This window comes from Pseudophryne corroboree, chromosome 5 (assembly GCF_028390025.1).
Source record: "Pseudophryne corroboree isolate aPseCor3 chromosome 5, aPseCor3.hap2, whole genome shotgun sequence".
Classification (NCBI taxonomy): domain Eukaryota; kingdom Metazoa; phylum Chordata; class Amphibia; order Anura; family Myobatrachidae; genus Pseudophryne; species Pseudophryne corroboree.
Window position 1 is genome coordinate 9,438,146 of NC_086448.1, and position 27,322 is coordinate 9,465,467.

General features: G+C 44.9%; 1 protein-coding gene across 1 annotated transcript in view; it reads right to left on the minus strand.

The window, feature by feature from the left end:
* LOC134927083 (cytochrome P450 2F2-like) overlaps positions 1 to 27,322 on the minus strand; it is a 593,292-nt gene that overhangs the window by 33,425 nt on the left and 532,545 nt on the right. Inside the window, exon 8 of the mRNA XM_063921081.1 lies at positions 15,504 to 15,691. Within this exon, the coding sequence (XP_063777151.1) occupies positions 15,504 to 15,691 (188 nt within the window). The remainder of the gene's footprint in view (positions 1 to 15,503; positions 15,692 to 27,322) is intronic.

Sequence of the window (27,322 nt, forward strand, 5' to 3'; positions counted from 1 at the left end):
GTACCCTAATACTGACCCAGTGCTCATACCTATGTCATACCTCCCAACATGACCTCTCCAGGACGACACAATGCTCTGCTCATGCACTTCCCTCTTACTGTATGATTACCATCACCTGTGCTGTACTCTAATACTGACCCAGTGCTCATACCTATATCATACCTCCCAACATGACCCTCTCCAGGAGGACACAATGCTCTGCTCCTGCTCTTCCCTCTTACTGTGTATGATTACCATCACCTGTGCTGTACCCTAATACTGACCCAGTGCTCATACCTATGTCATACCTCCCAACATGACGTCTCCAGGAGGACACAATGCTCTGCTCCTGCTCTTCCCTCTTACTGTATGATTACCATCACCTGTGCTGTATCCTAATACTGACCCAGTGCTCACACCTATGTCATACCTCCCAACATGACCTCTCCAGGAGGACACAATGCTCTGCTCCTGCTCTTCCCTCTTACTGTATGATTACCATCACCTGTGCTGTACCCTAATACTGACCCAGTGCTCATACCTATGTCATACCTCCCAACATGACCTCTCCAGGAGGACACAATGCTCTGCTCCTGCTCTTCCCTCTTACTGTGTATGATTACCATCACCTGTGCTGTACCCTAATACTGACCCAGTGCTCATACCTATGTCATACCTCCCAACATGAGGTCTCCAGGAGGACACAATGCTCTGCTCCTGCTCTTCCCTCTTACTGTATGATTACCATCACCTGTGCTGTACCCTAATACTGACCCAGTGCTCACACCTATGTCATACCTCCCAACATGACCTCTCCAGGAGGACACAATGCTCTGCTCCTGCACTTACCTCTTACTGTATGATTACCATCACCTGTGCTGTACCCTAATACTGACCCAGTGCTCATACCTATGTCATACCTTCCAACATGACCTCTCCAGGAGGACACAATGCTCTGCTCCTGCTCTTCCCTCTTACTGTATGATTACCATCACCTGTGCTGTACCCTAATACTGACCCAGTGCTCATACCTATGTCATACCTCCCAACATGACGTCTCCAGGAGGACACAATGCTCTGCTCCTGCTCTTCCCTCTTACTGTATGATTACCATCACCTGTGCTGTACCCTAATACTGACCCAGTGCTCATACCTATGTCATACCTCCCAACATGACCCTCTCCAGGAGGACACAATGCTCTGCTCCTGCTATTCCCTCTTACTGTATGATTACCATCACCTGTGCTGTACCCTAATACTGACCCAGTGCTCATACCTATGTCATACCTCCCAAACATGACCTCTCCAGGAGGACACAATGCTCTGCTCCTGCTATTCCCTCTTACTGTATGATTACCATCACCTGTGCTGTACCCTAATACTGATCCAGTGCTCATACCTATGTCATACCTCCCAACATGACCTCTCCAGGACACAATGCTCTGCTCCTGCACTTCCCTCTTACTGTATGATTACCATCACCTATGCTGTACCCTAATACTGACCCAGTGCTCATACCTATGTCATACCTCCCAACATGACGTCTCCAGGAGGACACAATGCTGTGCTCCTGCTCTTCCCTCTTACTATATGATTACCATCACCTGTGCTGTACCCTAATACTGACCCAGTGCTCATACCTATGTCATACCTCCCAACATGACCTCTCCAGGAGGGACAATGCTCTGCTCCTGCTCTTCCCTATTACTGTATGATTACCATCACCTGTGCTGTACCCTAATACTGACCCAGTGCTCATACCTATGTCATACCTCCCAACATGACCCTCTCCTGGAGGACACAGTGCTCTGCTCCTGCACTTCCCTCTTACTGTATGATTACCATCACCTGTGCTGTACCCTAATACTGACCCAGTGCTCATACCTATGTCATACCTCCCAACATGACCCTCTCCTGGAGGACACAGTGCTCTGCTCCTGCTCTTCCCTCTTACTGTATGATTACCATCACGTGTGCTGTACCCTAATACTGACACAGTGCTCATACCTATGTCATACCTCCCAACATGACCTATCCAGGAGGACAAAATGCTCTGCTCCTGCACTTCCCTCTTACTGTATGATTACCATCACCTGTGCTGTACCCTAATACTGACACAGTGCTCATACCTATGTCATACCTCCCAACATGACCTCTCCAGGAGGACACAATGCTCTGCTCCTGCTCTTCCCTCTTACTGTATAATTACCATCACCTGTGCTGTACCCTAATACTGACCCAGTGCTCATACCTATTTCATACCTCCCAACATAACCTCTCCAGGAGGAAACAATGCTCTGCTCCTGCTCTTCCCTCTTCATTTATAATTGCCATCACCTGTAGTGAAACATCTTTCTTATCCATTAATCTGTTCAAAACAGGAGCCAGCAATAATAAATTAAGATAAAAGTCCAGAAGCAGAGCATTGTGTCCCTCAAGGAGAGGGTTATGTTGGGAGGTATGAATAAGTACAAAGGGGGTAATTCAGAGTTGATCGCTCACTAGTGTTTTTGGCTGCACTGCGATCAGGTCAGAACTGCCCATGCATATGCTCTGCATTGCACAGGTCCGTTGCCCAGGTACAAAGCGGATCACCTCTTAGTGATGGGTTTGTGCGAAGAATCCATTTGCATGGGCGATCGCAAGGAGATTAACAGGAAGAAGCCATTTGTGGGTGGTAACTGACCATTTTCTGGGAGTGGTGGGAAAAACGCAGGCGTGTCCATGCTTTTGCAGCTAGGGTTCCTGACGTTAATTCCTGTCCCGGACAGGCTGATGTGATCGCAGCGGCTGAGTAAGTCCTGGGCTGCACAGAGACTGCACAAAATCAGTTTGTACAGCTCTGCTACACATGCGTTCGCATCACTTGCACAGCTAAAATACACTCCCCCAGTAGGCGGCGACTATCAGATCGCAGCAGTGCAAAAATTGCCTGCTATTGATCAGGTCTGAATTAGGCCCCATGTGCACTGCAGGGTGTGGCAGATATAACATTTGCAGAGAGAGTTAGATTTGAGTTGGTTGTTTTGTTTCTGTGCAGGGTAAATACTGGCTGCTTTATTTTTACACTGCAATTAAGATTTCAGTTTGAACACACCCCACCCAAATCTAACTCTCTCTGCACATATTATATCTGCCCCCCCCTGCAGTGCACGTGGGCCCTCATTCCGAGTTGTTCACTCGTTAGTGTTTTTCGCAACGGAGCGATTTGTCGCAAACTGCGCATGCGCAATGTTCGCAGCGCCAAGTAAATTTGCAAAAATGTTTGGTATTTTACTCACGGCTTAACAAAGAAATTTCTTCGTTCTGGTGATCGTAGTGTGATTGACAGGAAGTGGGTGTTTCTGGGCGGAAACTGGCCGTTTATGGGTGTGTGTGAAAAAACGCTGCTGTTTCTGGGAAAAACGCGGGAGTGGCTGGAAAAACGGGGGAGTGTCTGGGCGAACGCTGGGTGTGTTTGTGACGTCAAACCAGGAACGAAACTGACTGAACTGATCGCAGTGGCAGAGTAAGTCTCGAGCTACTCAGAAACTGCAAAGAACTTTCTTTTTCGCTATTTTGCAATTCTTTCGTTCGCAATTCTGCAAAGCTAAGATTCACTCCCAGTAGGCGGCGGCTTAGCGTGTGCAAAGCTGCTAAAAGCAGCTAGCGAGCGAACAACTCGGAATGAGGGCCATGGTTTTGCCAAACTGCTAACACATTTGCTGCTGCAATCAACTCTGAATTACCACCAAAGTCTTAACAGAAAGCAGCTAGAGAAGCTGAAGGAAGAGGTGAAACTAAGGGGGTAATTCCAAGTTGATCGCAGCAGGAATTTTGTTAGCAGTTGGGCAAAACCAGGGCCCTCATTCCGAGTTGTTCGCTCGCTAGCTGCTTTTAGCAGCATTGCACACACTAAGCCGCCGCCCTCTGGGAGTGTATCTTAGCATAGCAGAATTGCGAACGAAAGATTAGCAGAATTGCGAATAGAAATTTCTTAGCAGTTTCTGAGTAGCTCCAGACCTACTCACAAATAGCGATCAGTTCAGTCAGTTTTGTTCCTGGTTTGACGTCACAAACACACCCAGCGTTCGCCCAGACACTCCCCCATTTCTTCAGACACTCCCGCGTTATTCCCAGAAGCGCCAGCATTTTTCCGCACACTCCCATAAAACGGCCAGTTTCCGCCCAGAAACACCCACTTCCTGTCAATCACACTACGATCACCAGAACGATGAAAAAACTTTGTTACGCCGTGAGTAAAATACCAAACTTTTGTGCTGATTTACTTGGCGCAGGCGCACTGCGAACATTGCGCATGCGCAGTTTGTGACTAATCGCTCCGTAGCGAAAAAAAATAACGAGCGAACAACTCGGAATGACCCCCCATGTGCACTGCAGGGGGGGGGGCAGATTTAACATGCGCAGAGAGAGTTAGATTTGGGTGGGTTATTTTGTTTCTGTGCAGGGTAAATACTGGCTGCTTTATTTTTACACTGCAATTTAGATTGCAGATTGAACACACCCCACCCGAATCTAACTCTCTCTGCACATGTTACATCTGCCTCCCCTGCAGTGCACATGGTTTTGCCCAACTGCTAACAAAAATCCTGCTGCGATCAACTCAGAATTACCCCCTAAGTCCAAGTATGTTGGACTTGTAAATCAAGTCATTTTTCACATTGCCAGGACTCAAGGGTTTGCAACAGCTTACAATTGGATCACAGCATCTTGGCAACCATGTTTGAGGTTGAGGTTTAAGTCCTATGTAATGTCTTTCCTTCCAACTGTGTCACTAATCTGGACTTACTTGTGGGAACAGGTACTGGAACCACTGGGCTCTTCTGATGAAGCTGATATTAGTAATGTGTGGTATATACTGTATGTCATGCTTAAACTGTAATAAAAAAAATGAGCAAGCAGATAATTAGTTGGCCAACTGGCGCGTACACATGGACCGGACTAGAACAGAGGATGACCTGGAACTGGTTATGTGGGCCGGACTGGAACTGATGATGAGACTGAACTGGAACTGAAACACTAGTAACTGGGCTGGGACCAGTAATGCTAAGTACAGAGTACACACTAGGACACTGCCAGTATAAGTGAGCCGTGCTGGTACTTTTGAAACACTGAAGGGAATGCAGTCAACATACCGGCTGTTGTGATTCCGACGTTCATTAGACCAATGCTGGAATCCTGACAGCCATCATGTTGCCACCAAAGAGAATCTGACACATGCCCGGTATTCCCACTCGATTGGTAGGTCCTTGCCACCAACCGAGTGGGAATAGATCCTGTAGCGAGCAAAGCAAGCCACTGGGCCCAATGCATGGTGAGCACATCAAGCCCATGACGGGACTCGCTGCTGGGATTCCAACTGTTGAAGTCAAAAATATTACATAGAGAGAACATACAGACTCCACACATTATGAGTTGCTAAGCTTGCAAATACGCGCAGCGAGCACAGCAATGTATGGTAACATACTAATTTACACAGACATGCCACAGAGATAGATTCGACACATATTTCATACAGCACATAATTTGAACATATCAAGTGCCAGACATCATAATGTTTTAATTATATAATGGAGCAACGTCATGTATGTGTATTATTGGAGCAGAGCAAGATGGACATGTCGTGTTTGGTATTAGAGCATCAATTGGTATCAATTTGATGCCTGTTATTAAGTTGTAGCTCATTGCAACAAGTAGATATGATTAAATGTATAAAAGCTAAGGTCACTCTTATTAGAACAATGGATTTCCTGGAAGACAGCAGGCCTGACCAGTGGCTGTCTCCTGTAATTACACCATCAAGGCTGGACCTTGGTTGCATATGAACTGACCAGTGACTCATCATGAATGAGAAAGTTCTCTCCCCTAGACTAGATGTGTGCACTCCCCAAAAAAACTACATAGTGTATTGCTGATCAGACACACAGAAGTTTCTGTTTTCCCCTGGGTCCTGAGCGAGATGGAGTGGTGGTAATATTTTGCTTCTGTTAGCTGGAGTTGAGACACAACTAAAGATGGAGGAGGGGGAGCATAGAAAGCATTGAGGAAAATATGGTGATGTATTTGCTGGCTGTGTCTGTATTTTGTATTAGAGATTGTAACTGTATGGATTCCTGCTTACTGTATAAATTGTAACCATGTAACTATATATATATATATATATATATATATATATATACTGTACATTGTGATATGTTGAATACATATCCTTTTAATATCAAATATATACATCAATGAGCTTTGGAACTCAGACAATGTGTGCGTGTATTGTTTTCTCTTAAGGGATGTAGTGTTTTGCGACGTACAGCGCACTTTTATTGTATATGGTAATAAGATGCGCCTGGCATCCGCAGTATATATTAGAGCGGGCATTTTAAATATTTGTTAGAAAGCAATTTGGTATTAACACAGCAGATGGGCAGCCGTTGTATGTATAGTGACAGCCGGCATCCCATCTTCTGGAATATCATATGTATCCCCACTGGAGAAATGAACTCACAATTATACAGTATGTGCTTTACTGCTGAGGAGTATATGGGTAACTGAGGATCTCTGTGCTGACAGCCCAGGGGAGAATGACATATAAGCAGCTGGAATGAGCATTCTGCTGCAGTAGTCATAATAGCACAGGTGGCATAAGAGGGAACTTGCTCCCAGGAAAGATATGGGTTAACTGCATACAAGAAACCAGGGAATCCACAGGATGCTTTTATGGACTTGTCCCAAGGAGTAAAATGCAGCTGGATAAATAAGCAGATATGGGAGGTTGCAGACTGAAGCATACTGGAGTTGATTGAAGTTGTAGCACCACAGGTGAGAGTCACTTTTACCAAGAGATATTCCCAACAGAGAAGAAATAACTTGGAACAGAAGGTTTCAATAGTCTGTCCTGAGAGCGGATAGGCTGCAGTGATCATGTGGAATTATACTGGAGCCAAATAGGTGCAGGAGTGATCACATGATGAGTCAAGATGGCTGCACCATGCTGTGCTGTGCCTAGTTGCACTGTCAAACTGGAAAGAGAGCCAATGCTGAGAATAGCATGCACAGAGTGATCCAGGAGACATGGCATGCACAGAGAACCATATGAAGGAGGTAAGTTAACATGAGAGACACATCTTAAAATATGCAAATAGCTCCTTGGAAGCAAGTCGTCAGCGCAAGTGGCACATGACACGATGATGTCTCCTTCTTCAGCTTCTCCAGCAAATGCTGCTGCCAGGAAAAAAATGACCTTTTCCAAGAGACCCAATGGTGATGAGTCAACTCCGCACACCAAGAGTTAAACAACAACATTATAACATCTGGTTATGCTAATACAAATTGCCCACATATATTGACACCTCTTCCATGACTCATTCTGATACAGTAAGCATTATTAGAATGGTGGACGATTAATGAAAATGCACAAATTAGCTTCTCACAGTCCCTTAGAATACTTTAAGTAAGAGTCAATTATGAGTCCCTTTTACGTACTCACTTTAATGTACTTAAGCTGCGCACCCTGTTAATATAATCAATCAATGATTGGCATGGTTTACCCGACTTCCACACTATGGTCCTCATCTAGTAAGAAACGCAAAGCTGCATTTACGCAGATAGATTTGTATTGCGCATGCATCTCAGTGTGAGCACAACCCGTCATGATGCGATCGTTTTGTGATTGACAGAGGAGGGCGTGGGGGGGCTATGTGGTGTTACGGAAGAGTGGTCCAAACAATGCAGGCGTGTCCGAACTGTTTTAGGGGTGGCAGCGTGATGTCACATACGGCCGCTGCAAAGGAGAACATGGCGCCGGTGCGCCGTGCTGCGTATGCAGGGGATCTACTGGTAAGCCCGATGGTCGAGATGCCTACATTGTATTTACATTTTTAAATGTGGTCGCAGGGCTGGGGGGCGCTTCTGAGGCTGGGTGGACCTGTCCTGTGTGTTAGGGTCTCCTGCCCTGTGCTGCCACGTCGTCATGGCAACCGGGAGACAAGTGCTAGTGGTGTAACCTGAGCGCAGCTGATACTCCGGTTCGGGTCTTTTGCTGTGCAGTGGTTATAGGCTCTGTGCACGGCAGGGGATCCGGTGCTGGTTTTTGTGTTCACAGTCTGTGAGGTCTGAGTGGGGCGTGGACAGCACCTGCTTTATAAGGCCTCTTTTCAGGGTAAGCAGATGCTGCTGAATCTTTGTTGGTTAGTCAGTTCATGAAAGTTAGCCAGTACTGTGTAGCTTTGTATTTGTTTGTTGCTTACTGCAAATAGGCCTGGGGATTTGGTATTACACTCTGCCAATCCAGACCTAGCAGTAAGACTGGAGTCAGTCGTTTAGCTTGCTGGGGTTCTGTTACTACTCTGTGAACTTAGCAAGTTTGCGGCTGTATTCTAAGACTTGCCTGTCTAATCCTGTCTCACTGTGCTAGGTGTCAGGGGTCAGTTTAGTGGCAGTAAGCTAAAACCTGTGCACTGCAAGTGAGAATTAGGATTGTGGAGATTCTCCTTGTGTTTATCATTCCATCTCTGACCAAGGAGTTTACTGCCACACCCGTTGGTAACCCTTTAGGGTTTTGCTGTTGCCCTTAGCAACAGCATTTCGGGTTCTCTACGTATTAAAACACAACATCTTGCTTTTCCATCTGAGCAGTTCTAATACAAGGGAGATACCCAGTTCCTTAGCCTCTGGGCTTCTCTGTTCACTTTGTGTGTATTTTGTTACCCTATCACCTTCTGTGTACATTATGTCATATCCCCCAGTTTGTCTGTGAGTCCATCTGTTTTGCATAACAGTTCAAACACCAGTACATTCCTGCAGACACTGGAGTGCATAACAGTTCTGACACCAGTACTTTCCTGCAGGCACTGGTGTGCATAACATATTCAGCAGCCTAATACTCCTGTTGAAATTTTGTGGGAATATGGAGCATACCCCTCAAAATACGTTGCAACAGGTGGTCGATCAGGTGCAGGTCCTGACTCGACAATTTAATGATTTGTCCATTAAAATGCACACCTCCCAGGCTGCTGGCGGAGCTCCCGCAGCAGCAGCACCTGCAGGGGTTAAGGAGCCGAAAGTAAATCTCCCGGATCGTTTTTCTGGAGATCGCTCGCAGTTCTTTTGTTTCAAGGAGAGCTGCAAGCTATACTTCCGGCTTAGGCCTCAGTCTTCTGGGTCGGAGATTCAGCGGGTGGGCATAGTGATTTCCTTGCTACAAAGAGACCCACAGGTCTGGGCATATGGGTTGCAGCCTGACTGTCCGTCGCTTAAAAGTGTTGATGCTTTTTTTACGGCACTGGGCATGTTGTATGATGACCCTGACAAGACGGCCTCAGCCGAGGCTCAGATTTCGATCCTTAAGCAAGGGCGAAGGCCAGTTGAGGTTTACTGTACGGAGTTTCGGAGGTTGGCCCATGATACCCAGTGGAATGACCCAGCCCTGAGACACCAGTACCGAAGAGGTCTTTCTAACCAGATAAAGGACCAACTGGTACAATATCCCTTGCCTGATAGCTTGGATCAGCTCATGCAGTTATCCATCCGGGTGGATAGACGGCTGAGAGAGCGTAGGCTTGAAAGGGAGACTGAGATTTCCTTCCTTCCCAAGGGAACCTCAGACTCTGAGGAATTTTCTGAGGAGCCTATGCAGATTGGGGCTACCCGCCTCTCCTCGCGTGAGAAGACGCGGAGGAGACAGCAGGGGTTGTGTTTGTACTGTGGGAATAAAGGTCATGTGGTAGTATCATGCCCAGAAAAGCCGGAAAACTTCAGGGCCTGAGGGTGATGGGAAATATCCTGTCAGGCCAGAAGTCAGAATTTCCCAAGAAGACTTTTATCATTCCGGTGACCTTGAAGATCCTCGGTCAAACTGTCAAGACTGAGGCCTTTGTGGACAGTGGGGCCGACGGGGTTTTTATGGACCGCCAATTCGCCCTGAAACACTCTGTTCCCTTAGTACCCTTGGCATCGGAAATTGAGATTTGTGGGTTAAACGGGGAACCATTATCCCAAGGTAAAATTACCTCTTGCACTAGCCAGATTTCTTTGTTTATTGGAGCCACACACTCTGAAAAATTGTCCTTTTATGTGACTGTCTGTACTTTTGCCCCATTGGTGTTGGGGTTACCCTGGTTAAGGGCCCACAATCCTCAATTTGACTGGGTCTCTGGGGAGATTCTTAATTGGGGTACTGATTGTTTCAGGAGTTGCTTGAGCCTTCCAGTCAGGCTCTCGCAGCTAAGTTTGCCAGGATTGCCAGGGTGTTATGTAGATTTTGCGGACGTGTTCTCCAAAAAAGTTGCAGAGGTACTACCTCCCCATCGCCCCTATGACTGTGCCATTGATTTGTTGCCAAATGCTAAGCTTCCCAAGAGCAGGTTGTACTCCCTGTCACGTCCTGAGACTCAGGCTATGGCAGAGTACATTCAGGAGAACTTGGCTAAGGGATTTATCAGACCTTCACAGTCTCCAGTTGGGTCGGGGTTCTTCTTCGTGGGTAAAAAGGACGGTTCGTTGCGACCCTGCATCGACTTCAGGGAATTGAACCGTATCACGATTAAAAACTCATACCCACTGCCTCTCATTTCGGTCTTGTTTGACCAGCTTCGTACTGCCACCATTTTTTCTAAGATTGACCTACGCGGTGCGTACAATCTAATCCGAATAAGAGAGGGGGATGAATGGAAGACTGCCTTTAATACCCACTCAGGGCATTATGAATATTTGGTGATGCCTTTTGGGCTCTGTAATGCCCCGGCAGTCTTCCAGGATTTCATGAATGATGTGCTCAGGGAATATTTGGATAGATTCTTAGTTGTATACTTAGATGACATCCTAATCTTCTCCCATTCCCTGGAGGAACATCGGAAGCATGTACGCTTAGTCCTCCAGAAACTCAGAGACCACCGGCTTGGGGCGAAGCTGGAGAAGTGCGAATTTGAAGTTCAGCAAATCGCATTTCTAGGATATATTATCTCCCCAGAAGGTTTCCAAATGGAGGGTTCCAAGGTACAGGCAGTCCTGGATTGGGTGCAGCCCACTAGTTTGAAGGCGCTTCAGCGTTTCCTGGGCTTTGCGAATTTTTATAGACGATTTATCGCTGGATTTTCGTCTATAGTGGCGCCCTTGGTGGCACTCACTAAGAAAGGGGCGGATGTTGCTCACTGGTCTTGTGAGGCTAAAGCGGCTTTTGCCCGTCTCAAAAGGGCATTTGTTTCGGCCAAGGTGCTGCGACACCCAGATCCAGAGCGTCCTTTTGTGGTGGAGGTGGATGCCTCTGAGATGGGTATTGGGGCAGTGCTTTCTCAGATGGGAGTGTCTGATAATCGCCTTCATCCCTGTGCTTACTTTTCCCGTAAATTTTCGCCTGCCGAGATGAATTATGACGTGGGTAACCGGGAATTGTTGGCTATTAAGGATGCACTCGAGGAGTGGAGACACTGGCTTGAGGGGGCTAAGTTTGTGGTCTCAATTCTCACTGACCATAAGAATCTGGCATATTTAGAGTCAGCGAAGCGTCTCAATGCCAGGCAGGCACGATGGGCTTTGTTTTTTGCTCGCTTTAATTTTTTGATAACATATCGCCCTGGGTCAAAAAACATCAAGGCTGATGCGCTCTCGCTGAGTTTTGCTCCAATCCAGGAGACCACCGAGGAGCCGTTGCCCATTGTTTCCCCATCATGTATTAAAGTGGGCATTACCCAGGACCTCTTATCATTAGTCCTTAGAGCACAGGAGCAGGCTCCTCCAGACCTTCCGGTAGGTCTTTTGTTTGTGCCTCCTAGGTTAAGACAGCGAGTGTTCCTGGAATTCCATGCCAAGAAGTCGGCAGGTCACCCGGGTATTGCCAGAACTCGGGAGTTGCTATCTAGGGCGGTGTGGTGGCCCTCGGTGGCTAAGGATGTGGATCAGTGGGTTCGGGCATGTGACATCTGTGCCCGAAATAAGACTCCTAGAGGGGTTCCTGTTGGCCCATTACATCCACTCTATCCCATCTAAGCCATGGACCCACATTTCAATGGATTTTGTGGTGGACTTGCCCAAATCCTCGGGGATGACAGCCATCTGGGTTGTCGTTGACAGGTTTTCGAAGATGGCGCACTTCGTTCCACTGGTTGGGCTGCCATCAGCCAGACGCCTGTCTGAATTATTTATGCTGCATGTTGTGCGTCTCCACGGGTTGCCACTTGATGTGGTCTCTGACCGCGGATCCCAGTTTGTGGCCAAATTCTGGAGGGCATTTTGTTCCGATCTCCAGATTTCTGTCAGCTTGTCGTCAGGCTACCATCCGCAGTCTAATGGGCAGACTGAAAGGGTGAACCAGTCCTTGGAGCAGTTCCTCAGGTGTTATGTCTCCAAGTGTCAGACTGACTGGGTTGCTCATCTGTCCATGGCGGAGTTTGCCTATAACAACGCGGCTCACTCTGCTACAGGGATCTCTCCCTTCCTTTGTGTGTATGGGCATCATCCTAAGGCCAATTCTTTTGACCCCCTGGACTCCACGCCTGGTGGTTCCTCTGTGGTTTCGGTCCTTAGAGGTATTTGGCGGAAAGTGAAGAAAGCCCTTGTGTCTGTGTCATTAGTGACCAAAAGGGTTTTTGATAAGCGGAAAAGACCCTGCAGCTTCAAATTAGGAGACTTCGTCTGGTTGTCTACCAAGAATTTGAAGTTGAGACAGCCATCTCATAAGTTAGGGCCCCGGTTCATCGGCCCTTATAAGATCACCAGGGTTATCAATCCGGTGGCATTTCAGTTAGATCTGCCCCGTTCTTTGGGTATCAATAAAACATTTCATTGTTCCCTTTTAAAACGGGCGATTAGTAATCCTTTTTCCAGTGGAAGACCTTCCCCTCTTCTGATACGTGGCCAGAGGGAGTTTGTTGTTTAAAGGATTCTTGACTCCAAGGTGGTTCGGGGTCGGCTGTCATTTTTGGTGCACTGGAAGGGGTATGGCCCGGAGGAGCGGTCGTGGGTGCGCAGTTGTGATCTTCATGCCCCCAGACTGATACGCTCTTTCTTCTCGCAGTTCCCCGATAAACCCGGTGGTAGGGGTTCTTTGACCCCTCGTCAGAGGGGGGGTACTGTTAGGGTCTCCTGCCCTGTGCTGCCACGTCGTCATGGCAACCGGGAGACAAGTGCTAGTGGTGTAACCTGAGCGCAGCTGATACTCCGGTTCGGGTCTTTTGCTGTGCAGTGGTTATAGGCTCTGTGCACGGCAGGGGATCCGGTGCTGGTTTTTGTGCTCACAGTCTGTGAGGTCTGAGTGGGGCGTGGACAGCACCTGCTTTATAAGGCCTCTTTTCAGGGTAAGCAGATGCTGCTGAATCTTTGTTGGTTAGTCAGTTCATGAAAGTTAGCCAGTACTGTGTAGCTTTGTATTTGTTTGTTGCTTACTGCAAATAGGCCTGGGGATTTGGTATTACACTCTGCCAATCCAGACCTAGCAGTAAGACTGGAGTCAGTCGTTTAGCTTGCTGGGGTTCTGTTACTACTCTGTGAACTTAGCAAGTTTGCGGCTGTATTCTAAGACTTGCCTGTCTAATCCTGTCTCACTGTGCTAGGTGTCAGGGGTCAGTTTAGTGGCAGTAAGCTAAAACCTGTGCACTGCAAGTGAGAATTAGGATTGTGGAGATTCTCCTTGTGTCTATCATTCCATCTCTGACCAAGGAGTTTACTGCCACACCCGTTGGTAACCCTTTAGGGTTTTGCTGTTGCCCTTAGCAACAGCATTTCGGGTTCTCTACGTATTAAAACACAACATCTTGCTTTTCCATCTGAGCAGTTCTAATACAAGGGAGATACCCAGTTCCTTAGCCTCTGGGCTTCTCTGTTCACTTTGTGTGTATTTTGTTACCCTATCACCTTCTGTGTACATTATGTCATATCCCCCAGTTTGTCTGTGAGTCCATCTGTTTTGCATAACAGTTCAAACACCAGTACATTCCTGCAGACACTGGAGTGCATAACAGTTCTGACACCAGTACTTTCCTGCAGGCACTGGTGTGCATAACATGTGATGAGCAGCCTCCAGCACTAGATTTTTTCAGTAGCAGATGTTGCGATTTTGCAGATTCTGTTACTGAAGCTGCATGAGGGCCTACGTCTGCCAGGTATAATGTGTACTTGGAAAGTGTGTTCAGCACAGCCGGTAACCTTGTGAGCAAATCGATGAAGGAGGCTACTTCCAAAAAATGCAGAAGAACTGCTGTTCATAAAAATTAACTACAAATTCTATGAAAGACCTGTGCCGCCTATTACAACAACAAAGTACAGAGACTTCTGTAACCATGGATTCCAATGTGTATGATGGTGAGGAATCGGATGAGGAGAATGACATTTACTAAGTGCAACAATGATTAATAACACTATTAGCTGTCTTAAGTCCATTGGTATTTTGTTTTGTGGGGGTACGAACAAACCAAACACTTCAACCAGAAAAGTGGCAGTTCCTGTCACTGAAGTGCTTGGTTTGTTACACTGTTCATATCCTTTTTAATATATAACATAAGGGTGTGTGGGAGGGCCCAAGGACAATTCCATCATGTACCTCTTTTCATTGTACTTTACTGGCCTGTAATTTACTGGGGTAATGTTGATGGTCTTCCGGTTTGCAATGCCCATGTCTCTTTTTAGTTATGAATGTTTGTATAATCAATCAATTAATCAATCAATCAATGCTTTACCCAGCTTCCACTATATATATAATTCCATTTATTTATACTGGCCTAGGGCCTCTATCCTAAACCTTGAGTAGTGAAAACATTCTTTCTATGGGGTCATATAGTTTGTTTAAACTGCCATCCTGTATGCCACTGTTGTACCTCATGTTTCATAGGTGTTCTACAGATGTGTCCTCATACATCTTTCCTCAATACGCCATGCAGCAGGAGATGTCTGGTGTGAGTGAGCTGATAGGTCCCATACAACTCCGAATAAGATGCACAAGCAGACTCTGCTAACTAAAATGATATGTGGCATGCCTATATTCTGCGTGCGACTGCACCTGTATTTGCAGTAGCGTAGCATTTTGTATGCAGAAACAGCTGTAATCACACACAGAATATACTGTAGGCATGCCACATATCATTATATGTACTAATCACATCATTTTGTGAATAAGATGCATTTTGATGGAAAAAAGTTGCATGAATATTACGCTCGGCGCTACCAAGTCACACCATGGCATGACTAGAAGGTCTGTCTAACATGCAGGGAGGCTACAGGTAAGTGGACACGTGTATAATAGTTCTATGTATGTAGCGATAGTAATGTCGCTTAGTTTAGCCAGTCAGTTCGCTGCAGCCTTCGGACAGTATTAGAGAAAACAATATTGTGAGCTGTGAGGTTTCCAAATTGACTACAAATGACTATAAATGGAAGTTATTGATGTAAATCATATCATAGGTCCCACTTACATGATTTTAGCTGTTTTAGCAATTTTAAAGAAATCTAAAACTGAAACACTTGAAGGTGGTTTTGCAAAAACCAAAACCAATCCAAAATCAAAACCTGAAGGTCCGCGCATATCTCTAACAGTAATTCCATACCTTAGGGAGAGTGTATCCTCGGAACTGAGTGTCCTTGGTCACCGCGTGGTAATGAGCTGTAGGTGCCAGGTCTAAGACCCTCTGTATCTCATGTATCACGGCGTTAGTGTACGGCATCTGTGCCCGGTCCATGAACCCAGGTGGGCGCAGTGACTGGGTCACATCATCAATCTCCTGCTGGACTTTCCCTGGAATATGGAGGGAAACAAATGTGTTGTATTAGTACAAAAAAATTTTTTATAAGCTTATATTAGGAAAACTCAATGTAAATGTTCTGCATTGAATATATTCACTTTCCCTAGTATATGCAATCTCTAATTCTACTAGCTGTCCCCATAATCAGTCCTCCTCCTCCATTTACCATCCCCAAAGCACAGAAACCCCACCAGCCAGTGTCGCTAATACTCATAGATCCAAGTCCCCTGGACTCACTTTCCCCAGTGCACACTCCATGACCCTTGCTCACTCTCTCCAATACACCACCAGTACATACATCAGCAGTAGGGAAATTGATGGAAACACTCTTAAAAGAAAGAGTTGTACAAATCCAGCAATTTACGGGATCCCAAACAGCATGGATACACTGGGGGAAGATCATGTTAAAAAATCTAATTGACTTTTTTGATTATATGACTAAAGTGATGGGTAAAGGTGAAGCCATGGATATAGTTTATCTAGACTTTAGTAAGGCTTTTGACACTGTTCCACATCGCAGACTGCTAAATAAACTTGAAAGTTTGGGATTGGATATTAGGATTATTGAATGAATAAAATCTTGGTTGCAGGATAGAAAACAGAGAGTTGTGTTAAATGGAGTGCATTCACAGGAGGGAAATGTTACCAGTGTAGTACCCCAGGGAAGGATCTGCACTCTGACAATACTAAATACTTTTGTCGTATAAACAACCCTTTATGAAGCTAAGAACACTGTACGCTGTTTGCTTAAGAAATACCGTATGGGTACGCTATCTGCGTAACGATCGCTAAGCCGTAGGCGAGACGCTCAAGCGTCACGTTCGCTCACGGCCCAGTGATCACAGGACACGTTATTGGTTATGTCTAGGGGAATGATTCGCTGTAGCGTAGCCTACGCTCGAGACCACGAGGAGGTCACCAGCGATGCAGACGCTCACAACACTATACCTTTATGTTAAAACCTTATACCAATGAAATACACTGAATACCTTAATGTGAGTACAGGGTGTAAGTGCAACCTTGTGTAACCTGACTAACTACAAAGCTGCTTGAGCGTCACCGACGCTCAAGTGAACACTTAACACTATAGAAAATACACAGATACTGGTTTAGGTTCCAAAGCCTATTAACTATGTATTATAACTAATATACTTGCAAAAAGGAATCACAGTACAAATGATACACTACAGTATAACATAAACCACCTAACCAGATAACTATACAGGAAACACACTACAATACAATACAGTTAAGTTTAAGGAGAAATAAGAGAAGATGAGAAGACAAGAGAGAGAGAGAGATTTGAGAGAGATTGGCTCACAATAACATTAAAAGACAATATGGTTGCAGCGAAGCTTACACATGTGAGGAACAATCGCTGCGCAGTTAATCAATGCTGAGAATCTTTGTTTAGAAAGTACTTGAGCTTACCCATGCTGCCTGTCCCTATATACACAACACCCAGCTACACAATCGTCCCTACAATGCCGCATGGGGCAGAAGCTAGACTCCATTTTATTCCAAAATGTCCAAGCCTCAAAACAATGCATATGTTCTGATTTTACAATTCCAAACAATCTAAATCACCTTTCACAATTTCAAGCAAACACAGTATCTCTATAACCAGAGCATATGAGTTATCACAAGACCAGACCACCAGGTACTCACAAGTATCAGCCTGCCATTGCTACCAGCACATATTCAAAAGTACTGCATGGTGGTATTTATGATTAACAAGATCCCAGCTACCATCACAGATTCCACAGGGCACCAACACTAACACCCAACAATCATCACAGCCAAGTTACAATATCCTATTTAAACCAGAAAGCAATATGTCTATATTTCCTTCTATAGCCATGTGATTCTATACTTAGCCTTTGGGAAGGAATTCTGTCCTGGGGATGTAGCCGCCATGCTGCTTGATGCTAGCTTAGTTCTGAGTGTCAGTCAGCCCTGTGATCTCCAGTGGGTATATCATACCTGCATTCCAGCTGTGGGGGTGTGTCAACCACAGGAAGTGTGTGTCCCTCCCAGCATGTCAGCCAGCTGCATCAGTGGCCTTGGTTATGTAACACAATGGGTGATGACCAACACATTCCTGTCTAGTGAGAAGCTATTGTTTGGCGAATACAAAACAGAATCCTGTCTGGGTTTTGTTCTATATTCATGATGTCCACTTTCAGTTGAGACAATGACATCTCAGCCCTCATTCTCCTGTATACAAATCCAGCCCCATTTGTAAACACAGGTGTTGGCCCTCCTTATTGAGTCTCAAAAGCTCAGTGTAATTAAAGGCTATTGTACTCCGTCTGCGGGAAAGATACTGATTTGGAGTACAATTGATCTTCAATTACTATTCCTGTGTTTACCTTATGCATGTGTAGATATGAGGCCCTCTTAACATGCAAACTATTGTTTGGGGGATCTCTGAGGTCAAAGAGACATTTGAGACCTACTGATGCCTGTCTCCAACTGTTCAGATGCATGACTAAGTAAGAACAAATAATAATAAATAAATGGACATAACTTCTTATGTCCATAACTATTCGCACGAGCAATTAATACGCTCCAAACCAACACCGGAATATTGCTAATTAAATACTCTTCCGATGGGTACCAAACACTGCTGTATGATTCCTGTTAGACCCTTCGTACGATGCAAAGAGGGACTCCTCAGCTCAGGGACATTCTATTTTAACCAAACTTTCAGAATCTATCAAAGGGACCATGATCTATAAACTACATTAATTGTGAACAGTTGTAACGAATGGGTCGCACGCTACGACTACGTAAACTCTACCGTAAATACGCATACCGCGCCTGCGAGTGCACGCTATTGCGGGTATGCGCCTCCACGGGAGAGCGCACGCATGCGCAGCACGGACCAGTGTGCGGTGCAAATATGGCAACGTGCATAGAGACATTTTTCTGACTTCGACAGTCCACCCTTTGGCAGTCAATAATAACTGCCACAAAACGTTTAAGGAGAAAAATGTAAGTCAGGGGTTAATTGATTTCCATGGTGGGGTAAGGAAGAAGAGAGGAGTAGGTGTGAAAAGGGTATGACCTAGTGAGAGAGTAGAAGCATGTGTGTATGAGTCCATGTTTGGAGGGTCATGTATCATCGTGCCGTACGTGTGGTAAATCAAGCTTCGAGGTATTGCGAAGTATACATTTGAATTCCTTCTTATCCCGTACTAAGGGTCTGTGGATGGGCTGTCAAACTCTACCGAGCTCATTTCGGCTATGGTTGTAACAAAATGGGGATGCACATTTTAGTTGATGATACATGAATGGGGGAGGTATGTGGTTGCTGATATCTGTGCCTGTATTCCCTGTCGACTATGTGTGTTATTACCTGAGGGTTGTAGAGATGAAGATAAAGAACACTTATGGAGAATGCAATGATATTCTATGTCAGGGAAATGTACATCTGTCGTTGAGGTTGTGTTCGGTATCTGTTGAGAGTCGTCTTCTTTGCGCTGTATTGCTCCTTAGGCATGAGCAAATAGCTTTGTCTGAGCCATCAGATTTACAAAAAATGTTGGGCTAGCGTGAGTTTAAAAGTACTAGGGAAACTGGGGATCCATGGCAAAGTTCATCAAGTGTCCATATCATAGGTTGTCAAAACTTCATCTTTGGTGCTTGTCTGTTGTCTGTATAGCGTCTCGTCAACTTCCACGTCCAAGGGGGTCTTTGCATCTTGGAGAAAAGCAGAAAAACAGGTGAAAGAAACGGACCGTATAATCGCATTTTTCATCACATTCTGGTTTCTATCATTGGGTCATAAATCAAATCCAGGTTAATTACAGTTTCCTCACTCCTCAAGCTCATCACTTTTGTACTTTGTTTGCACCTCATTAAAGCCTGCCCGCATCTAAATATCAATCCAATCGATATAACGACACCCAAGATACATAGTAGAAACTTTCCAACATCCTTTATGACTCCTTGAGCCCATTCTCCCAAACCGGAGAACCAATTTCGCGGGTTCAACCATGACACCCAACTAGTCAGCTCATTACCTACAGCAGCAAGGGTGAGATTGTGTTTTCGACGAAATTCCCACTTCAATTGGAGAATATCGTCCATCTTTTGGTCTATGACCTCTACCGGATCCTCGGTGCTATTTGTGATATACGTGCAACACTTTATGCCGTACTGTGTTGCCAATGTAACACAATATCCGCCTGTTACTGCTGTAAGATAATTAAGAACCATCCTATGCTGAACTAGTTCTGTTTTGTAAGCTTGAAGTTCTCTTCCAGTGTATCTAAACGTGTCATCATACATTTCAGTGATATTATCTAACAAATTGGCGAGTGCGGAAATGTACCTATAATTCATCACTCCCCGAGCGGTACGAGTGAGATCTAACGCTACCAGAACCTGAATCCCGGTGGATTCATGGATAAGATCAGAGGCCGGATGCTCTAACCTTTCTGACAGTTGTCTTTTAACTCGGTGCTCGTAATGAGTGTGAGTATAAGGAGCTTGGGCACCACGGTGTATGTCCTTCATTTTGTCATGTGTTACAGTCATCACTTCAGGCAATACTTTTCCAATATAACACAATCCTTCAGAGTTTGGGGCAAGCCACTTGTACGCCTTTCTCCCGCATATGAAATATGCATCATCGGGGAGAACATATGGGACGGAGAAGGACATGACCATGTTACAAACCTTCCAGGTGAAATCTCCTGACCCTAATTCTTCCATCTGCCTAATGCACGTATCAGTTTGTATGATATGTGCACAGTATCCTGGTGATACCTCTCCAACTCTAGTAATCCTATTTCCTAAGGTATATCGATACCGGAAAGATTTTCCTCTACTGGCTATGTGGCGTACCAGCTCTGTATCTGTAGGCATTCTATCTGCTCTGTGTGAAAAGGTCATGGTAAGGTTGCTCCATGACACTTCCCAATTTCCCGGTTTTCTGGGATTGGAGATGTTAAAACATATGAGGGACCTATCCACATGGTATTGGTGGAGCTTCAAACTAGGAGGGCTGGAGATATTAAACCTCCGGTCCACCGGTCTCCCACCACTTAGCTCAAGTACCTCCCCTAACGTTAAAGGAAATGGTACTAGCCCTGATTTGCTATGCCCTTGAGGTACTTGAGAACATACCCAAAAATCTGTCTCATTTAACACGCTACCCACTAAGGAGTGATAGTCACTCAATGGATGCCGGTCCCTATGGTTATTAAAACTGGATTGGCATTATTGTTACCGAGCCTACTGATACAGTTTTCTTTTTTTGAGCTAACAATCCTTCAAAGAAAATGTTTACAGATAACATGGTTGTTAGATCGTGCCCGGTACTCGCCTTTGCTTGGTGATTGGGTTGCTATTGGAAATTTACACCTCCGTCTCAGTCATCAGGACCTTTCTGGATCCTTTCTCGACCTCACTGGTACTCTCACCGAAACAGACTGCTCTGGTCAACATCATGGTTAACGGGAAAAATCCATATCACAGTCTCTTGGGGCAAGTCCATCTTACAGGAGGAGAAAAGAAGAAATTTGTAAATGGGGTATAAGAAAATCAGTTTGAGGGGGAGAGAACTCGTTACGATAATAAGTTCTCTCGTCTTGTTGTTCTTCTTGTTCTGCTGTCCTCTCAAAGGTGTTGTCTCTCAGTCTTCAAAACCGATCATTCTGGTGATGCAATATTCCTTCCTAACCGACGATCTTTCTGTAAGGAGCAAAAATCTGGCATTACCATTGGTCCAACTGAGGGGTGACATAGCATCTTTAAACCATGGAAACATGAGTGAGAAGAGAGAGAAAATAATAAAAAAAAACAAAAGAGATAGAGAACAATTCATGTGCATATATACATTACATAACTCGACAATAACCATCAATAAGAAAAGAGAAACAAAGCATTTTTAAACATTGTAAGAAAACATTGTTAGCATTAGAAAAACATTGTCAGACTTATTAGGCTGTCATATCTATGTGTCTACTGGTCTCCTTGAGCAGTCCCTCCCCACCAGCACCTGCATTACTCCACTGTCTGTATCTGGCCAGAAATACATTGTGGCGGAGGTCATGCTGGGGTTTGGTAGACTTCTGCAAGGACCAAGTGGGTATGCAATGTGTGAATTCTTACCACTACTAGTCAGAGATGGGGATAGAGAGAGGGAGAGAAAAACATTTTTCACAAATACATTTACAACTTTTCACCTGGTCATTCCTGTGTCTTTAGTGAATGACCTCCCACTTCATTAACCGTTACTTCAGGCTTGCCTCCATTCCTAATAATCACCTTTCCTGCCTATGTGATCCTTGATTATAATGGTGTGTATTGTAATTTTGCTCATTTCTTGGTCTAGGGGGTCTAACTTTATGTGGGTTATTACAGTTGCTAGCACAATGCCCTTCTCTTTTGCACAGATCACAAATCCTTAAGTTCCTCCATGTGCCAATGGCCTGGGGTTTTGGTTGATTTGATGCCTCCTCAAACGCTTGGATGCTCATCACCATCAACCGCTTTCCCTGTACCTACCTGATTCCTTGGATACCATGATTATGTCGTTGTCTAGGGAGTTGATATACCTTCTGTGAATCTTTGATCATACAGTTAGATCTTTCCTAGGATCTGGGTAATCAGACATGATTGATCTCAATTCTGTCCGGGACCAGGGATGGCGCATTGCACTGTCCTTGACGGGAATGATTCCCTGATCGTCAGTCTTCCCATTGGGGACTGTGATCACCCTGACAGGACTAAACTCAATTACATCACCTTGTTTTGGTCTTATAATATGGGGTACATTTGTTTGTGCGTGATATAAAACATTGTACGTACCTGTGGACACGACCTCACCTGACCCTCCGTTAGGGGGTTTGATTATTGCCTTTACCAATTTGGTCGCGTCCACCTGGATGTCTTGTAGGATGGCTTCTGGAAGAGGTGCCGACATCGTTCTGGGCTCACTTTCTTGTTGGTAATCCTGAGGGAAGTTTAACATGGGGTGCGACTTGCACAGGTTAACATTTGTAATTTTTACACTTTCATTTTCATAAACATTATTACATTTAACACTTTCATTCTTAATACAGTTACTAAGTGCATTTTTATCGTACAACATTGTGCCATTTCTCTGCAACCATAATCCTCTTCAATGCCATGTCTCTCCTCTCAAGATAAGAGTCAGAAAAGTCAATAGACTCTCTTTGTAATTCACTTTCCTGTTGCCATAACTGTAAATATTCATAATGTTTATTTTGTCTCTTCGTTGGTTCAATGAGACTTATCCTCCTCCTTAAATTTTGTAACACTACTGGACTGAAGCTACCTATTCTTGGGAATTTGTCCCTGTCTTGTACAGTCATTCTCTCCCATTCATCACATAAAACCTCTGTGTGACTACCGTATTTTTCACACATTACATATCGTGCCGACCCAACTGGTCGGTTCTCTGAATCAACCCGAACCGAGGTTGATCGCCCCCTACCTGAACAAATGGCCCCCATAATCTGCAGGCGTTGCTTATTCCTCCTTGGATCTTTATCTCAAGGTTTTCAGCGAACCCTTACAAACGAACCAAGATGTCCTTGGGCAGGCCGGCGGTGGTGGTTTATCAAGTACCCCACTTACTTCTCGCCCACGTTGGCCTGTGCTGCAATCACTGTAACCAGAGCTGCTGTACCCAACCCAGGGCCCCTGTGAACCTTTATTTACTGGGGCGCGTTCCCCAGCAAGTATCGGTTGTTGGATAGTTCCTGAGTGACCAGCGAACTTCCCTTCCAAAAATAAAAAATTACACAAATCACGTCAGAATGTACAAATAGCGTTTGTGACCACTTTACTCTAATGGTATTAGGTCAGATTACTAACTACTGCACACAATTACGTGCGGTCCAATCGTTCAGTACACGAGCACTACTTGTCATGTACTGAAAGATCAATGGAATCGATGTTTCCGGCCGCGATTCCTTCAGCAAGAGCTTGTATGGCCTATATGGGTTCTGCACCAACACCCCAGGCGTTGTGCCACTGGACTTTTATAGCGGACCTCTTTGTCTATTTTACCTGTTACCTTATGACCTCCTGGTCTGTTACCTTATGACCTCCTGGTCTGTTACCTTATGACCTCCTGGTCTGTTACCTTATGACCTCCTGGTCTTGTTACCTTATGGTCCGCTATACTCTAATGCTCAGATATTATTTAACCAGGGATGCCTCCCTAGCCACCGTATATGTCACTTACACGTATGTCCCTTGACGAGTACCCGGCTTTCCTTTTGGTTCCACCTTACAGTTATATAAACTTTTGTATACAAAACACACTCACTCAACACATGTACACTTTTGTTTCTATATCTATTTCTGCGCAGAAATTGTCTTTAGGCCAAAAGTGTTACCAATTAGGAGCAGGATCTGTTAAACTAAATTTCAGATTTTCCAAAAATAGATTTGCGTTATTTACCGCTTCGCGTTATCTACCGCTGTGCGTTAATTATCGCCTTTGCGTTACTTCACTTTATCACAACTTGAGCTACGTGGGCGTAACCGGACGCTACGTTGCGTAATGTACACTGCGTGCGTCTGCCTTTTGGATTGCGTACGCTAGTCTTTGTTAGCGACACGTGTACGCAATGCAAAGGATCCACCGTAACACAATATATTTTTATCAATGTAAATGATCCCTGATCATCTACCGCAATCCACACTGACTGCCTTGTATCTCAGACAAACCGTGTGTTGTTCTATACTTTAACTATTACCTCTACTATGAAATAACAGCAAATCTCTTTTTAGCACTTTCTATCAACTATAAAATTGGCAAACAGGAATAGTGATATACGAAAATGAAACAGAAATGCAGATATATGCGTGCGTACGCAAGACAAAAGAAAAATAAACAGTTTTAAAAGGACACAAGCGTTTTGTTCTTACTTCCGGTTACCGGGTTCCTTCAGCACTCTTTATCTAAGCGAAGCAGACGCTTATCCCGCCAGCACTATGAGACAATCTCCCACCCTTTGCTGGGGGATAATGTCTGCTGATCTACCTAGTGCAGATGTGAGAAGTATAGGACGAGTTCCCAATTGACAATACTAAATACTTTTGTCGTATAAACAACCCTTTATGAAGCTAAGAACACTGTACGCTGTTTGCTTAAGAAATACCGTACGGGTACGCTATCTGCGTAACGATCGCTAAGCCGTAGGCGAGACGCTCAAGCGTCACGTTCGCTCACGGCCCAGTGATCACAGGACACGTTATTGGTTATGTCTAGGGGAATGATTCGCTGTAGCGTAGCCTACGCTCGAGACCACGAGGAGGTCACCAGCGATGCAGACGCTCACAACACTATACCTTTATGTTAAAACCTTATACCAATGAAATACACTGAATACCTTAATGTGAGTACAGGGTGTAAGTGCAACCTTGTGTAACCTGACTAACTACAAAGCTGCTTGAGCGTCACCGACGCTCAAGTGAACACTTAACACTATAGAAAATACACAGATACTGGTTTAGGTTCCAAAGCCTATTAACTATGTATTATAACTAGAGATGAGCGGGTTCGGTTCCTCGGAATCCGAACCCGCCCGAACTTCATGTTTTTTTTCACGGGTCCGAGCGACTCGGATCTTCCCGCCTTGCTCGGTTAACCCGAGCGCGCCCGAACGTCATCATGACGCTGTCGGATTCTCGCGAGGCTCGGATTCTATCGCGAGACTCGGATTCTATATAAGGAGCCGCGCGTCGCCGCCATTTTCACTCGTGCATTGAGATTGATAGGGAGAGGACGTGTCTGGCGTCCTCTCCATTAGAATAGAGATAGATTAGATAGAGAGAGAGAGATTGTGCAGAGTCGCAGACAGAGTTAGTTTACCACAGTCAGTGACCAGTGCAGTTGCTAGTTAACTTTTATTTAATATAATATATCCGTTCACTTCTCTCTGCTATATCCGTTCTCTGCCTGAAAAAAAAAACGATACACAGCACAGTCAGTCACACAGTGTGACTCAGTCTGTGTGCACTCAGCTCAGCCCAGTGTGCTGCACAGTCATCAATGTATAAATTAAAAGCTTATAATTAATTGTGGGGGAGACTGGGGAGCACTGCAGGTTGTTAGCAGGAGCCAGGAGTACAATTATATTAATTAACAGTGCACACTTTTGCTGCAGGAGTGGTGACCAGTGCCTGACCACCAGTATAGTATTGTTGTATACTACTAATATCTCTTTAAATATCAACCAGTCTATATTAGCAGCAGACACAGTACAGTGCGGTAGTTCACGGCTGTGGCTACCTCTGTGTCGGCACACGGCAGGCAGTCCGTCCGACCAGAATTGTATTATTTATTATTATATACCTACCACCTAACCGTGGTTTTTTTTTCATTCTTTATACCGTCATAGTGTCATCCTAATTGTTACGAGTATACTACTATCTCTTTATCAACCAGTGTACAGTGCGGTAGTTCACGGCTGTGGCTACCTCTGTGTCGGCACACGGCAGGCAGTCCGTCCGACCAGAATTGTATTATTTATTATTATATACCTACCACCTAACCGTGGTTTTTTTTTTCATTCTTTATACCGTCATAGTGTCATCCTAATTGTTACGAGTATACTACTATCTCTTTATCAACCAGTGTACAGTGCGGTAGTTCACGGCTGTGGCTACCTCTGTGTCGGCACACGGCAGGCAGTCCGTCCGACCAGAATTGTATTATTTATTATTATATACCTACCACCTAACCGTGGTTTTTTTTTCATTCTTTATACCGTCATAGTGTCATCCTAATTGTTACGAGTATACTACTATCTCTTTATCAACCAGTGTACAGTGCGGTAGTTCACGGCTGTGGCTACCTCTGTGTCGGCACACGGCAGGCAGTCCGTCCGACCAGAATTGTATTATTTATTATTATATACCTACCACCTAACCGTGGTTTTTTTTTTCATTCTTTATACCGTCATAGTGTCATCCTAATTGTTACGAGTATACTACTATCTCTTTATCAACCAGTGTACAGTGCGGTAGTTCACGGCTGTGGCTACCTCTGTGTCGGCACACGGCAGGCAGTCCGTCCGACCAGAATTGTATTATTTATTATTATATACCTACCACCTAACCGTGGTTTTTTTTTTCATTCTTTATACCGTCATAGTGTCATCCTAATTGTTACGAGTATACTACTATCTCTTTATCAACCAGTGTACAGTGCGGTAGTTCACGGCTGTGGCTACCTCTGTGTCGGCACACGGCAGGCAGTCCGTCCGACCAGAATTGTATTATTTATTATTATATACCTACCACCTAACCGTGGTTTTTTTTTCATTCTTTATACCGTCATAGTGTCATCCTAATTGTTACGAGTATACTACTATCTCTTTATCAACCAGTGTACAGTGCGGTAGTTCACGGCTGTGGCTACCTCTGTGTCGGCACACGGCAGGCAGTCCGTCCGACCAGAATTGTATTATTTATTATTATATACCTACCACCTAACCGTGGTTTTTTTTTTCATTCTTTATACCGTCATAGTGTCATCCTAATTGTTACGAGTATACTACTATCTCTTTATCAACCAGTGTACAGTGCGGTAGTTCACGGCTGTGGCTACCTCTGTGTCGGCACACGGCAGG